Raw genomic sequence first — 14,105 nt, forward strand, 5'->3', positions numbered from 1 at the left:
TCTTCCCTTTTTAGTCTCCAACGACAGACTGGTGTCCATAAGATGACAAACACTACATTAAAACTTTCCTACCTCTGTGACAAAAGACTTTTCCCAGTGCCAATCACCTTTGCTCTGGTCACAGCTGGTTTAAATGGGGTTTATTTATCTTAGAGAAGTGATCATGCAAAATGTGCCTGTATCTACATGCCTTCCTCACAACCCCGGAAAGCTTCAATTTAGAAAATTTAGCATCCAGCAATATTCGATGCTATAACAACATGCTAAATTATTTACTGCATCTAACAGCATTAAAAAAAAAATGTTCTTCTGATTATTGCCTAGATCCTGCTTACCTCAGGTTTTGTGCTTGTAACAGTGAACTAGAAGAGTGCATTAAAATCCTGATTATTGGCAAAGCAGCTCTCCTATTTTTCACTACTGTTCATGTGAATCAGGAAAACTTGGTAAGGCAGGCTTGCAGAATTTGGCCAGAGCTTGAAATACACTGGGTGCAGGAACCTTTCATCTGATGAAGCTGAAATACGTGAGGCTGGACCAAAACAAAAGGGTGAAACAGCAATACTGGGATGTGCTGGTCCTCTGCAGCTGCTGGTGTTCTGTCGCATCCTGAGTGCCACCACACCTCTGACACGGCCACCTTCTCTGGTCTTTGAGCATCTCAGATTCAGTTTCACTTGAATTGCATAGAGCTGAATGTACATGCAACTACAATTCATATTAAGTGTAACTTTACAAATACTGATTCTGGACATGTAATACTGTCTATTACATTCGTTTCCTTTACCAATTCAAAATTTCACATTTGGTCTCCAGTAGACTAGGAAAAAAACACTAAAAATATTTCTTAGACTATTCCTGAGCAATGTTTTTTATGTACTGTAGAATACTCTATTACTACATTTCTTAATATTCTCACTTTTCAAACTACATATAAATTCATGCTTTGAAATTTTACAAAGCTGAAGATTTGGTAGGCACAATGAAAGATAGAAACAGCTAAGCATCTTAAAACCAAGATGAGCTCACCAAGAGAAGTGCAATTTAGCTATATACATAATGTACTCTTTAGTATTTGCTACTTTTTCATTTTCTACCACAATGTGAAGGATCCTCTTGCAGAATCTGGCCCATCAGACCTCAGCTCACTTCTCATGAAGATTGGGACTGGTGGCTGAGGAGGAAAATACACTGACCAGGATTTTAAAGTAAAAAACATTCTTTAGAATTTCATCTTACCAAGATGCTGTGATTGATTTGAAATTGTAATAGATCAAGTGACACTTGACTATTCTCAGAACTGTCCTTTGTATTCTCCTGTAGCTCACAGACACAAGAGAAGACAGAAGGCCCAGGGACAGGACTCAGTCCTGGCTGTACAATTTCTTTCTGCAGGGCATTTCCCCACCTCACCTCCCTAAACCTTAAGAAGCCAAGCTAGACTGGACCACAGGATAAATAAAAGTCATCTCAGGTGACTAAAAATAGGTATCTTCTGTATCAAAATATATCTTTACTTGAACTTATAACACCTTTAAAATTCTTCCCTTAAGAGTCTGGTTTTTATGTTTTGAGAGGCCACCAGTTCTGAAAACTAGGCCATACAGTCTCTGCTAAAAGCCTTAGTTTGCATCACTCAAATATATCCATGTGCAATTTGAAATCTGGTCATTTCCCCTAAATGACAAAAAGCATCAAAGCCTACAAAATGAACTTCCAGGAAAGCTGTCCCTAAACACAGTGAAGATTCCAGGGTATAAAAATACACATTCAATTTTCTTAATCTGTCATTATTGAAGCTGTCTGGTTCCTAACATTTTGTCTTGAAAAGAATTCTTTCTGCATTAAAATATTTCAAAACATTTTCTCCATTCTTCTTCTTCTCCTCAAAAAAATAATACCTATTTCATCCAAAAAATCCAATTCATCATCTTCTATGAAGAATTAGAGTTGACTTTGCATAGGTAACATGCGCCATTATTTTATAAAAACACCAAAATCAAACCTGTCTTACAAAAAGCACATCTGGGCAAGGAGAAAGAGCACGGACCCTATTCCCTCACACCCAGCAGGGTAAGCACAAGGAACACTCAGCTGGTGCAGACAGGGTTTTCTATACTTCTCTGAACTTCACACGGTGCTACTGTTATCTTCATTAAGCAATTATAAATATTTTTGAGGAAAGACCAATGGAAGACATTTGCCTTCAAAGAAAACATTTCCTGCTGGCTTAAGATCAAGTCTATAGAAATGAGCAGTGCTGACTCAAAACCACGTGTCAGGAACATTTTTCTCAGGATCTTCCTATGAAGAAAAAAAATTCTTCTGCACTGGCCAGATGCTTTCTAGCAGTCAAGAAGCATCAACATTCACTAATCAATTTTCCATCACTGAAATTTGCCGGGTGTTTGCTTTGTGGTGTTTGTTTTTATTTTCCTGTCCGCTGTTGGTTTTTTAGGAGGAACATAATTGCTGGCATTGCCATTTTTCTTTGGATTTGTACACATGTATGTTTTTAAGCCTTTGATGGGAGCAGCTGCACTGTGGAACGCTGGGGTTTGCTTAGGGGGTCTGATGTTACCAACACTTTGGATTTTAGAGCTGCTTTCAGGGGGCTGCAGACTGAGAAGCTGCTGCTTTGCAGCTGGTTTCTTCTTCAGTTCACTCCTTACATCACCAGTTTGCCTCTGAGAAGATGCTGCACACCCCATTCTCTCAGGAACTTTCAGGTGACCTGGATGGGAACGCACCTGGCGAGTCTGCTCAGAGCACAGCTCTGCCCTGTGACCCAAACAGCTCCTGGGCAGCCTGGTTCCACTTTCCTGGGGCATTGCCTGCCTGCTGGGCACAGGGCTGAGCAAGGCTTTGCCTTTTCCGGGGCTCTTGAGGGCACGGATGGGGCCAGGGGCAGTCTGGGGCCGGGCTTTGGTGGCCCTGCCCCTCTCGCTCTGCACCGTCTGCATCTGCAGCCACTCCAGCTGCACCAGGCGCTCCAGGTACTTCTCCAGGGATCCCGTGGGCTTGGGGCGGAAATCGGTTTTCCCTTCCACGTGGACAAAGGTGGCCAGCTGCTTCAAGTCCCACGAGTTGAAAGGGGGTGGGAGGAAGTCGGGGTAGTAATATTCAGATTCTTTAAATCCCATTTCAGGGATGTGCTCCAAACAAACTGGGTCGATTTCTTCAGCTCTGAGGATGAGTTCTGGTGGAGTGCAGGGAGAGGGGGGAATGGGAATCCTTTCTGAGTCAGAGAGGTCACTGGCACTATCATCTTCAGCATCTTCTTTAATAATTTGTACCGATTCAAAATCCAGAAACATTTCACCTACAGATGCTTCTTGCCATTTCGAAGAGCCTGGACTGGCTTCAGCCATGTATTCTTCACGATTCTTCCCCAACTGTTCTTTTTTACTGCAATAAAAATGCGGCACTGGGACATCCTTAGCCCTACAGAAGTTTTCTTGTGTGCTGCCCTTTGTGCCAGCGGGGATCCTGTGCAGGAAGGATTCGTTTTGCCTTCTTTCTGGGGGACTCCTGTGCAGGAAGGATTCATTTTGCCTTCTTTCTGGGGGACTCCTGTGCAGGAAGGATTCATTTTGCCTTCTTTCTGGGGGACTCCTGTGCAGGAAGGATTCGTTTTGCCTTCTTTCTGGGGGACTCCTGTGCAGGAAGGATTCGTTTTGCCTTCTTTCTGGGGGACTCCTGTGCAGGAAGGATTCGTTTTGCCTTCTTTCTGGGGGACTCCTCCTTGGTCCTTGTGCACTGTGCAGTGAGCTGCAAACACTTGGGATCCTAAAGGAAAAGGAAGTTCATGTACTGTTAGAATGGTCAGTGCCTTTGAACAGCAGCTTACAAAGGTCTTGTCACCCCTTCAAGGATGGGGATCTCCATGACTGAAGCTAAAACTGGTGTGGAAACTTGGGAATGAGGAAAAATCAATAACTGCTGGTAGAGATAACACTGCCTACTACTGATTTGCTGTTTATTTTTTGGGTTTTTTTTTTTAATGGTTTAGCCTGAGAACTCACTAAAGCATGACAGCAAGTTTCCATTTTGATAACTTAAATTTGTTGTTCTCATAAATGCTGAACTCTGACACGGTGAAGTCAAAAGCAAAACACAGCAGCTAAGATTTCATCACAAGCATTTTGTCAACCAGTTTGAATTTACTATAAATTAAACAGATAATCTTAACATAGAATTACCTTTTTGACTGATTATTGCCATCCAGCTGGTTCCTTCCCTTCTTATAAACATGTGGTTGGTAACCATCTTGAGTGTCATGGGAAATCTGAAGGGATATGAAAGTTTGTGATATTATTAAGAAGCTGACTTAGAGCAGGTACCCTTTCTATGTTAGAAAAGGGGATTATTTACCTTTTCAATGGCACTTGATACATTTTTGCCTAATCTTCCAGGAGGAGATTTCACATAAGAAATTGGTTTATATAGTCCTTTGGTGCTTGGATGGCTTTTTCCATTACTGTAACCACAAAGGATTAAACAAAATATCAGATAAAAATAGCAGAATATATAAGTATCAGAATGGAAGTACAATTAAAACTTAAGAGTACAACTGAGTTCAAAAAAGGGCTGATTGCAGTCATTCTTAGAGTCAAAGTTCATTAGGACTATGCCACTATGGCCACTTTTTACTTTTTATACTACAAATGCACTGCTGTATTTTTAGTATCATTAATGCAAAAGTGAATAATTCTATCAGATGATATAATAATAGAATGTAGCCCTTATATAGAATCCTCTGTCAGAGGATCCTAAAGCTTCTTTGGACATAATAAATATTACAGATATTTAATTACTGATTTTTATAGTACCTGGTAGCTGCTCCAATTCCAATTTACCAAAATTAATTATAAAGTACAATATGAAGGTCACATATGAAGCCAAATCTTGCTTGTCTTTCCCATTTGCATATTCTCAACAAAATTTAAAGGATTATTCCTTTGAAGATAAGGAGTGGAAGTGAACAGGGAGTGTAAGGTCTCTTCTGTATTAATACAAACTATTTCACAATGAAGGCATAAAAAACTCATATGAAAGCAAAAGGAATGGCATTGCTGATCTGGGCAGCTTAGAACTAAAACATGCTTCCTTAATTAACCAAACTACATTTCTGTGTAAGCACCCAGAATAAATAAATCAGCATATTCTGCAGAATAAGAACAGTGTTTGCTCTACAGAAAAAAAAAAATAGTGATTTCCAAATGGAAAGCTTTAAAATATCATTTCAGAACAGGAATATTCAAACTGTGCCCTCCTGTCTAATCTAGCATTACTGCAGTTCAGTTTATTTGCTAGGCTGTACATCTTGTTCTCAGTTTTTATGTCAGTATAGTCAGACTTTGTTTTTAAAAACACATGATTTCACAAATTCAAGAGCTTGTCAAAGAATGAAACTAGGTCCTGTGCCTCCAGCATTGCTGCAGTCACCTCTGTGACCTTGTGACCTGCACAATCATCCTACACAATCATTTCTGTCGCTGGGATCAGGGGAGAGGAAAGCAGTGAGAACAGGACAGCCAGGCACTTATTAGCTAAACCCAGCATGTTGACATTCCAGTAACTATAAAAAGCGAAATTAATTTCCTTACTTTACCATTCCTTTGTGGTTTTCATTGGTGTGGCTGTGGCTTTCCTTCTGCTGTGTCTCTCTGTGCAGTAATAAGGGATATTCCTGAATGCCTGGTCCCATTATTCCTCTTTCCAAAGGGAATCTGCACTTTTACTGTTACATAATCTTCAAACGGCTCCAGTCTTTTGGCTTTGCAAGACACGATACATCCAATGCAAACATCCTCACGTCCTGGCGATGCTGGCGACAAACAAAATCCTCCCGATGTAATTCTATTTTTAAAGCAGGAAGATAAACATAATCAGCTACCAAACTGCACTGGAAAACAGTCCCCTCCCCCAGCACTCGCTGAGCGGGAAGCAGCATCGTTCAATTTACTATTCCCAAAAGAAGGAAATACCTGAGGGTACGGCTGTGCTCGCAGAGCTCCCGTGCAGCGTCATGCGCTCATCCCCATCCCCACCGCCCCGCCTGCGCAGATCCCGGCGCTGCCCGAGGCTGGGCGTCACAGCCCCGCGGGGTGGCTGTTCCTGCTCCCAGTTTATGGAGAGATGATCACCCCCTGCGTGCTGAGCGAGCTGAGCTGTCCTTTCTGTGGCGCAAAATGCGCTCTTCCGATATGCATATATGCAAATCTTGCATCCAGTACTTAATTTTTTTCTTTTTCCAAAACAGATGTCTCATCAGCTCCTACTAAAAATACTCAGAGCAGGATCCATTGCTTTCTTTTACTTCAAAGGAACTGCATTCCTGTACCAGGGAACTGCATGGTTCCAAGGGTTCACAATGGTCCGTAAATGTGACAGGTGACAAACAGCTCTCCTGACCCACCTTTACGTCTACTGCAGTGCTATTTATGCATTTACAGTCATATTAATGTCCGTACCTATTTACACTTGATCCCGTCCTATCCCTCAAACGCCTCCCCGCATCCCGTCCCGGCCGCGCTCAGCGGAGCCGAGCCCCGGAGCCCCGGAGCGCCGCAGTCCCGCACCCGGACGGGGCAGAGCAGCGGCCGCGAGAGGCCAGCGCCGGGCGGGCAGCACCCGGGATGGTGGCAGGCTGTATCCTCGGCTGTGGCAGGCAGTGCCCGCGGTGGATGGCAGCAGTGCCAGCAGGCGCAGACTGTGCCCGCAGCGATGGCAGCTGTGCCCGCAGCGCTCGCCGAGCCGAGCCGGGCCCGCTCCGTTCCCTCCCGCCGCCGCTATCACCGCGCTCCGCAAGCGCCGCTCCTTCACTGAGGGGCCGCCCCGCATTCCCCGGCGACCCTCGCCCCCGGCCCGGTACCTGCCCGTACTCGGCGTCCGTCGCCAGCGGCAGCGGTAGCGCCGCCCGAGCGCAGAGCGTGGGGGCCGGGCCGGGCCGGGCCGGGCCGGGCCGGGCGGGGCGGGGGAAGCGGCCCCGCGCCTGCGCCGCGGGTGCGGAGCAGAGCGGCCGCGGTGCCGGCCGGGGACCGGGGGCTTCTCCTGCGGTCGGGCTGCAGCGGGGGCCGCGCCGCCCATGGGCGCTGTGGCGGCCCCGAACGCGGATCCGTCCTCCTCCAGCCACGACACCGAGCCTGGCGCCGCGGCCGCGCACGACAGCCCTCGCCCGCCTTCCAGCCTCTGCAGCAGCCCCGGCTCCCTCCCGCCCGACAGCCTCCAAGCCTTCCCCGGCCTCGACTCGCCCAGCATCCAGTGTGACAGCCTGGAGTGTCCCCCCTGCTCGTGCTGCTGCTGCCGCCGGAGCGCGGGCTCGGCCGCAGCCAGCGAGGACAGCCTGCAGGCCGCTCTCGCCCGGGGCTCCGGCACACGGTGCCTCGGCGCGCACCGCGCCTCCAGCGACTTCTCCGACAGCCTGGAGTCCTTCATCCAGCACGACAGCCTCCAGTCGCTCTCCAGCCTGGGTGTAAGCTCCTCCAGTATCAGCGGTGATAGCCTTGAATCGCTTTCCAGCCTGAGCCTGGGGGCCAGCAGCCAGCACAGCGATCTCGAGTTCATCGGGCAGTGAGTCTGCCTTCAGCTTCCCGCACAACGCCTTACTGCTGCCTCTCTGCCAGCTGCCGTGGGAGCGGCCACGCTTCTGCCCTTCGTTCGAAGGTGACATTGTTCCAGGTGATCCTTGCTGCATCCAGTGCAGTAACCTCAGACCTTACTGTGGCTGCCATTCCCAAATCAAGTGCTTCAGAGGGGCAGTGTTCATTATAACCTGCAGTGTTAACGCTGATTTTCTGTCACCAGTTAAGAATGGAAGTGCGTGGTCCTCAGAGGAATCCCAGCTACCTCTCAGATCTCTATGAGAACATGTTAAGGGCTGAAGGAGCAGTGGCACGAAGGCAGCAGCAGCACCCAGCAGTCCATACAAGCAGCAAGACTTTTTGGAGCAGTGCCCCAGCCAAGGAGAGCCCCCAGCCAAATAATCATGCGAGCAGCACCTCTTCCAGCTGTGACCCAGCCCTGCGGCCCATCATGCGTCGCCGAGCGAGGTCCCTGCCAACATCACCCGAGAGGAGGAAGAGAGCAGCAGTGCAGTGTCGGGAGCCTGGCTGCCAGAGCCGCATGAACCGGGTCAGGTTTGCTGATGCTTTAGGCTTGGAGCTCACTGAAGTGAAAGTCTTCCAAACTGGGGAGGATCCATCCATCCCTTTGCATGTCCTTTCCAGGCTCTCCATAAACTCAGACCTCTGGTACAGCAGCTTGAACCTGGAGTTTACTATGCAGTGCTTGGTCCCTGACTTCCAGCAGCCTGCAGACTGTCTGGATTTCTCATCCCGACTCCAGGAGCAGCAGGTGTGTCTGGAACGGGTGACCAGCTCATATCTGGGGCTCAGTGGCACCATCCAGGTTCGGAATGTTGCTTTTGAGAAGCAGGTGTCTGTGCGCTACACCTTCAACCAGTGGGAAAGCATCCACGAGGTGTGTGCTCGTTGGAACTGCAGCATCCCAGAGAAAAACGGGCAGGATCAGGTTGATGTGTTCACTTTCTTTCTTCCTGTGCCTCCTTTCCTCCTTCAGCTGAGCACTCTCGTCCAGTTTGCAGCAAGGTACCAAGTCAACGGTCAGGAGTACTGGGATAACAACAGAGGCAAGAACTACACCCTCTGCTGCCGGACTCACCCCCTGAAGCTGCCGAGGGAGTGTGAGGAGAGCTGGATCCACTTCATCTGAACAGAGGGAGTGGTGCTGAGCAGCGTGCCTGTGGTCTCGCTGGCACTCTGTCCCTTGGCATGGCGCTCTGCTCCTATGGCAACAGTCTTCTTTTTGAAACCTGGCCAAGTGTCCCGGGGCTGGGAGGCAGCCAGTGGCCTGTACAAACTGCTCTAAACCTCTGGGAAAGTTAAAAGAGACAGAATCTGTAGTGAGATACCATCATAGAAAAGCCGCGTGGGTTTTTTGAGTGCATGAGTCATTGCAGAACGGTTCCCAGGAATGGTGTGAGGCTACCAGAGAGCAAAACAACACATTTCTTGTTGCTAGTGATACTCTTGGTTGCATAGAATGTTTCTAACTGATCTCCCCATTTTGTACTGTTTGTTTTGTAAGTGGACAGTGTGGCTTTACTGGTTTTGTTTCTGATTTTGTTTATATTACTTCACCAAGTCGGGGCACTATTCCATTTATGCATAAGTTGGATGACAGACACTGTAGGGAGTACTTGTATTTATATACATATGTTATTAAGGCTGTAACCACGTTAAATATTTCCATTAATATCTGAGTTGGAAATTTAATCCTACTATGAGGAAAACATACATGAAAATGTGCCATCAGCACCTCTGTTTCCCTTGAGAAGAAAGCAAAAGGTGCCTTTTCCTATCTCCTCCTTGCAGCAGGAGTGATTGTTAGCAAAGTGTGTGTAAGGCAGATCTGCCTGGGGAAATTCTCACCTTTGTCAAGTGATGCTAAAGTAGTTTTTTCTCAAGGTGGTGGAACAGGAATTGTCTTTTTCTGGTGCGCCTGATTTTACTAAGAGAAACAAGACCAATATTGGACTCGTGTTGTAAATGCAGTTGAAGGTCTCAAAGCACTGTATGAATGATCATGATTTTATCACTGTTGCTGGTAAAATTATAGATCAAGAAATGGATATGATATAAATATATATATATATAAGGAAAAAAAATAGTACAGGGAGCAGGGTACAGAGGTTTGGAATAGCATTCCAGATCCCTGAATCACAGTTGTTCCCCAGTGTTCCAGAGCTACTGCAGAAGTAGCTTTGACTTCTTTATTTAACTGCTTGCCATTGTAAAACAGTTGAACTCCCAAGACTGCAGCCTTGCAACACAAGCAGGAACTTGAAAGCACTTAATTACACAGATTCATAAACAGAATCCCTTCTGCTGCAGGGAGAGCACAGGAACACTGTTAGACCATCTTCCCGTGCTTCTTGCTTTGTTATTTTCATTCTGTGGTTTTAGTGTGGTTTAAAATTTGCAACAGGCTTAAATTTATGAAGTAAAAGCTTGTCCATAATTGTTCCCATACATAATCATTACTGCATGGAAAGTTTAGCTTTATATGTGTAACATAGACTTTCAGAGCTGGCTGGATGGAGATATTAGAAGAGCTGTGTTTTAGGACTATGCCTGAAAATCAGGCCACTTACTTGGGCATCTTATTTTGGATTGATGCTTATTTATCAAAATCACAAGTTGTTTGTAAAATCACAGTTGTAAGCAACCCATGGTCAGTTATATATTAGTCTGAAAAGTCCACTGAGGAATTCTGGAAGTACAGAAACCCCCAGAAAATTAATTTGTCTGGCAACTTAATGCTGCTTCTTTGTTGTGATACCCATTTAGCAAAGCTGGGCTTTCAGGTGAGGAAGCTGCCTCATTCCATTGGTCTTTGACTTTCAGAAGAACCAAAGTCAGGAATGAGGATTCTATGAGCTGCTGAGCACCTTTTGCAGAGTACTCAGAAAGCTCAGTCCTATGTGAACATGCACACACATGCACAGAAGTACTTGTGCTGAATAAAAGGCACTCTTTTCAAGCATTGTTCCCCCCTTTTTCCCTCTGACATTACTGTTGTTCTACCACCAGCAAACACAGCACACCATAAAAACCCCTCTCTTACCAGACACCCATTCACAGTGGGTGTTGCTGGAGCTCAGAGCAATACTTGCTTTCATGCCAGAAGGATGTTGCTGTCTTCTGGGACAGACTGTTATGTGCTAGCAAAGGTCAGAGCTGAGTGTTCCTTTGGCCAGGTCAAATTTTGTAAAGCTGAGGCTGTCACAAGAAAGGTTCATGCCAGATGTAGCACAGTGTGAGAGGGGTGAAGAAATTAATGTCTCAGCAATCTCAGTTGGGCTTCTATTGTCTTCCTTCCACAACCTCTCAGGGTTTTGGCATGTGCAAGGTCTTGAATACTAAATACTGAAGTATTATTCCAAGTTTCCTTTTGCTCTCTGTGCTGGTCTGCACTGCTGGGAAGGGCTGACAGTGCAGCTCTGGCACTGCTGGCTCAGTGAAGCAGTGGAGCTGAGAGCCATCTCTGGGTTAAGCTGCTAAACCTTCACACCAGTACTGACAGCTGTCCCAGCAGAGCTGATACTTGGACTTAGGTTTTATTGGCACACTCAGTAATGAACATCAAATGGCTTCTGGTTGACAAAAATGGGATTAAGCCATTTAGTGCTAATATGCACCTGTCATGAAGGTAAACTTACACCACATTTGTATCTTCTCAGGACAACTTGACTGCTTGCACTGTGTTCAAATTGAGCACTTCCCTTATAATGAGGATTTTGTAAAAGTGAATTCTTCACAAGGATTATCACCATATAATGCACTTTTAAAAACATGTATTTATTATTGTCATACAGTAAATGAATGTCTAGTAGTCCAGAGTTTCAAGGTTTTTTCAAGCATGTTTTTTAAAGAAATATGAAATCCATGTAAATAAAAAGGGTTGTACATTTCACAGTATATCAATGAAGCACATATGCTGGACAAAAGGTCCAGCAGTTGAAAAATTGCAAAGTGCTTAATTAATTTTGAAATGCAATAATAAAACCATGGCTATTGTAATACAAAAGATTGAAATTAAAGCTTTTCACAATTTTCTGTTGTTTCTGTCAATGGTACTCCTATTAAGAAAGCTCATAAAGAAATTTAATGTCAAGTTGTCATTTAGAGAGTAACATATTCTGGAAAGTAAGGTGGGTTTGAGTTGCTAAACAATGAACCCTACCTGATAAAGATACAGTGATTAGTGTACGTGTCTGCAAAGGTGATCTGGCTGCCACTTCCTACATGGAATCTGTTGTCCTTTCACCTCAGAATTCTGTGCCTGCAGCACCTGCAGGATTGAGATCCAGTTTTGGGAAAAGGCTTACTGCCACTTGATTCTAATACAGCTTCATGGAAGAGAAGAGAAGGAGGTTTTCCTTAAATTGCACTTTCCAAATCTGTGCTAAACTTTACTTACCACATCCATTTCTGTGCCTCACAATTGTGTTATTATTTGTTCTATTTCTTTTCTTTCAGTTCTCCTTGCTGCAGCCTTTCCTCCCAAACCAGGTTCTTTCCCCTGACAGGTTTCATGAAAATCTACCTGTGCTATGTTAAGAGTGTCCCTATGCAGTGTCTGATTTATCCTCCATGTGAACTGCAGCTCCATTGGGGTCAGTCTTGATAGAGTTGAAGACTGGAATTATCTGTTGCCAGGTTTCTTCTAAGGCAAAATGAAGACATTTAACTAACAGACATAATTAATAAAGATATATATTATCAGGTACTTTTAAATCAGTGCTAATTATTGCAAATCACTTTAAATACATGGGCATGTCTGTATTAAGTTGCTTCAAAATGTAAGATTATTTAAGAAAATGATAGTTTTTTTTCTGCAAACATCCAAATATCAATTTTGTCTTACCGGTTGTTGGTGTTACTTTTAATACAGGTGGTATTTTTACATTTAGTTTCAAATTCATAATTTATTTATTTTATAAAGGAAAAAAATTAATTGCAAATTTAATCACAGTAATATACATGTACAGTCAGTAACTACAGCTCTTAATGTAGTGTATCATCAGTGCTCAGTACTTTACAGCTGGTAAAGACTCAGAACTGCAGTGAGTGATTATTCATTTGGCAACAGGAGTGTAACATTAGTAGTGACTTCTTTCCTAACTTCTCTCTCCCTGTGATCTCAGATGTGCAAGTATTTCATTTGACACTTGATATTCAAACTGTTGGTATCAACACTTCTGACCTTTCATACACAACAGCAGCTGTGCCAAAGATTGCAAATACCTTGGCCAACACAATGTTTTCCTTTAAGTGTAATAAGGATAAATATTTCTGCTACTGTAGTGAATAAGAGTCCCTGTAAATAGTGCTAGCCTACCCTAAAGAGTTTTGGTTCCATTTGCTCTGGTGTTTTCACATTTGTCTGAAATGACTGTGGCCAAATAATTTCACTGTTGGTTCTGGTCTGTTTAATGCATAACTCAATGAAACTTCTCTCTGACTTCCCTTCTGCTAAACCAAACAAAACAGACTAATGTCACAGAATGAGAAATGAGCTGAAGTAATCTCAGTGTGGAGTGCAGGAAGGAAAGTGTGTGATCCACTTCTGGACTGTCTCACTGCTCTTTTGCTATTAGAATGAGTAAGGCTGGACAGGCCCAGCCTCTGTGTTTGCTCGTGGTAAGGGAAACTTCAAACTGGCTTGGATTATTTCTGCTTCATATGGTGAAAGCACAATTCAGGATTCAGTTTTCATAGAAAACTGATGCTTCAAGTTTCTCAGGCAAGGTTTTGTCCTTAGGAGGTTTCTCAGGAAAGCTGTTTTACAAATCTGCTTCAGCACTGCTCACTCCCAGCTCCTCAGTGCAGATACTCCACTTTTCACACCACTTGTCATTTTCTTGCATTACAGTGACATCTCGTGGTATTTTAAATACTTTCTGTGCAGTTTGTTTTTTATTTTTCTTTTATACGATTGAGTTTTTATCTTTCTCGTTTCAGGGAATCAGCAGTACTATTTTATTTACAATTGCTGCAGGTTTACCTGCTGTGAAAGGTGACTTCTCTCCTGGATGCTCCACTATTGCTGCTTATTGTAGGTATGAACAGAGACACTTCTCAGTACTCTTTTGGAGTATGTGAGATTCACGATAAATTTTATCATCTCTATTTGTGATATGGCAATATACACCAGTAGCACGCCAGCACAGGTAAAGCTCTCCTTTGGCACTATCGGATCCCATTTAAACACATTATCCAGTACTGCTGGATTCCATTTAAGCACATTATCCAGTTCTCCCTGCATAAAAAACACCACAGACGCCAGTGGAAGCCCTTTGCCCACAGCGCGTCTGTAACCGAGCGTGTCTTTGCACTTACTCGGGGAGTGAAAGCGTTTCTAAATTAAGCACAGGAATGGATTACCCTGGCCTAGCCAGTCGCGCCCAGTAATTTCCGTGAGTGCGCGGAAATTGGCTCTGAGCAGCGGCCGCAGCCGAACCCAATCCGCGCTGCCCCAGCCGAACCCAATCCGCGCTGCCCCAGCCGAACACAATC

At 44.7% G+C, this 14,105-nt stretch overlaps 2 protein-coding genes across 5 annotated transcripts; one reads left to right on the forward strand and one right to left on the reverse strand.

The window, feature by feature from the left end:
• Positions 1-295: 295 nt before the first annotated feature.
• FAM217B (family with sequence similarity 217 member B) lies at positions 296-6,995 on the reverse strand. 4 transcript variants are annotated; one of them, XM_068207969.1, is made up of 5 exons: positions 6,878-6,995; positions 5,610-5,862; positions 4,375-4,480; positions 4,203-4,288; positions 296-3,789 (listed from the first exon to the last, which is right to left on the reverse strand). In XM_068207969.1, the coding sequence occupies exons 2-5, from the start codon at positions 5,708-5,710 to the stop codon at positions 2,388-2,390; spliced, it is 1,695 nt and encodes a 564-aa protein (XP_068064070.1). In that variant the 5' UTR covers positions 5,711-5,862; positions 6,878-6,995; the 3' UTR covers positions 296-2,387. The 4 variants fall into 4 exon arrangements, with proteins under 4 accessions (XP_068064070.1, XP_068064071.1, XP_068064072.1 ...); XM_068207970.1 differs by having other exon boundaries at positions 6,888-6,979; XM_068207971.1 differs by lacking the exon at positions 6,878-6,995 and adding an exon at positions 6,422-6,542.
• Positions 6,996-7,814: 819 nt separating this feature from the next.
• PPP1R3D (protein phosphatase 1 regulatory subunit 3D) lies at positions 7,815-11,639 on the forward strand. The gene has a single exon (XM_068207973.1). It carries the CDS (start codon positions 7,816-7,818, stop codon positions 8,734-8,736), a length of 921 nt encoding a protein of 306 aa, XP_068064074.1. The 5' UTR covers position 7,815; the 3' UTR covers positions 8,737-11,639.
• Positions 11,640-14,105: the final 2,466 nt, after the last annotated feature.

Source organism: Anomalospiza imberbis, chromosome 17, assembly GCF_031753505.1.
Source record: "Anomalospiza imberbis isolate Cuckoo-Finch-1a 21T00152 chromosome 17, ASM3175350v1, whole genome shotgun sequence".
Taxonomy (NCBI): Eukaryota; Metazoa; Chordata; class Aves; order Passeriformes; family Viduidae; genus Anomalospiza; species Anomalospiza imberbis.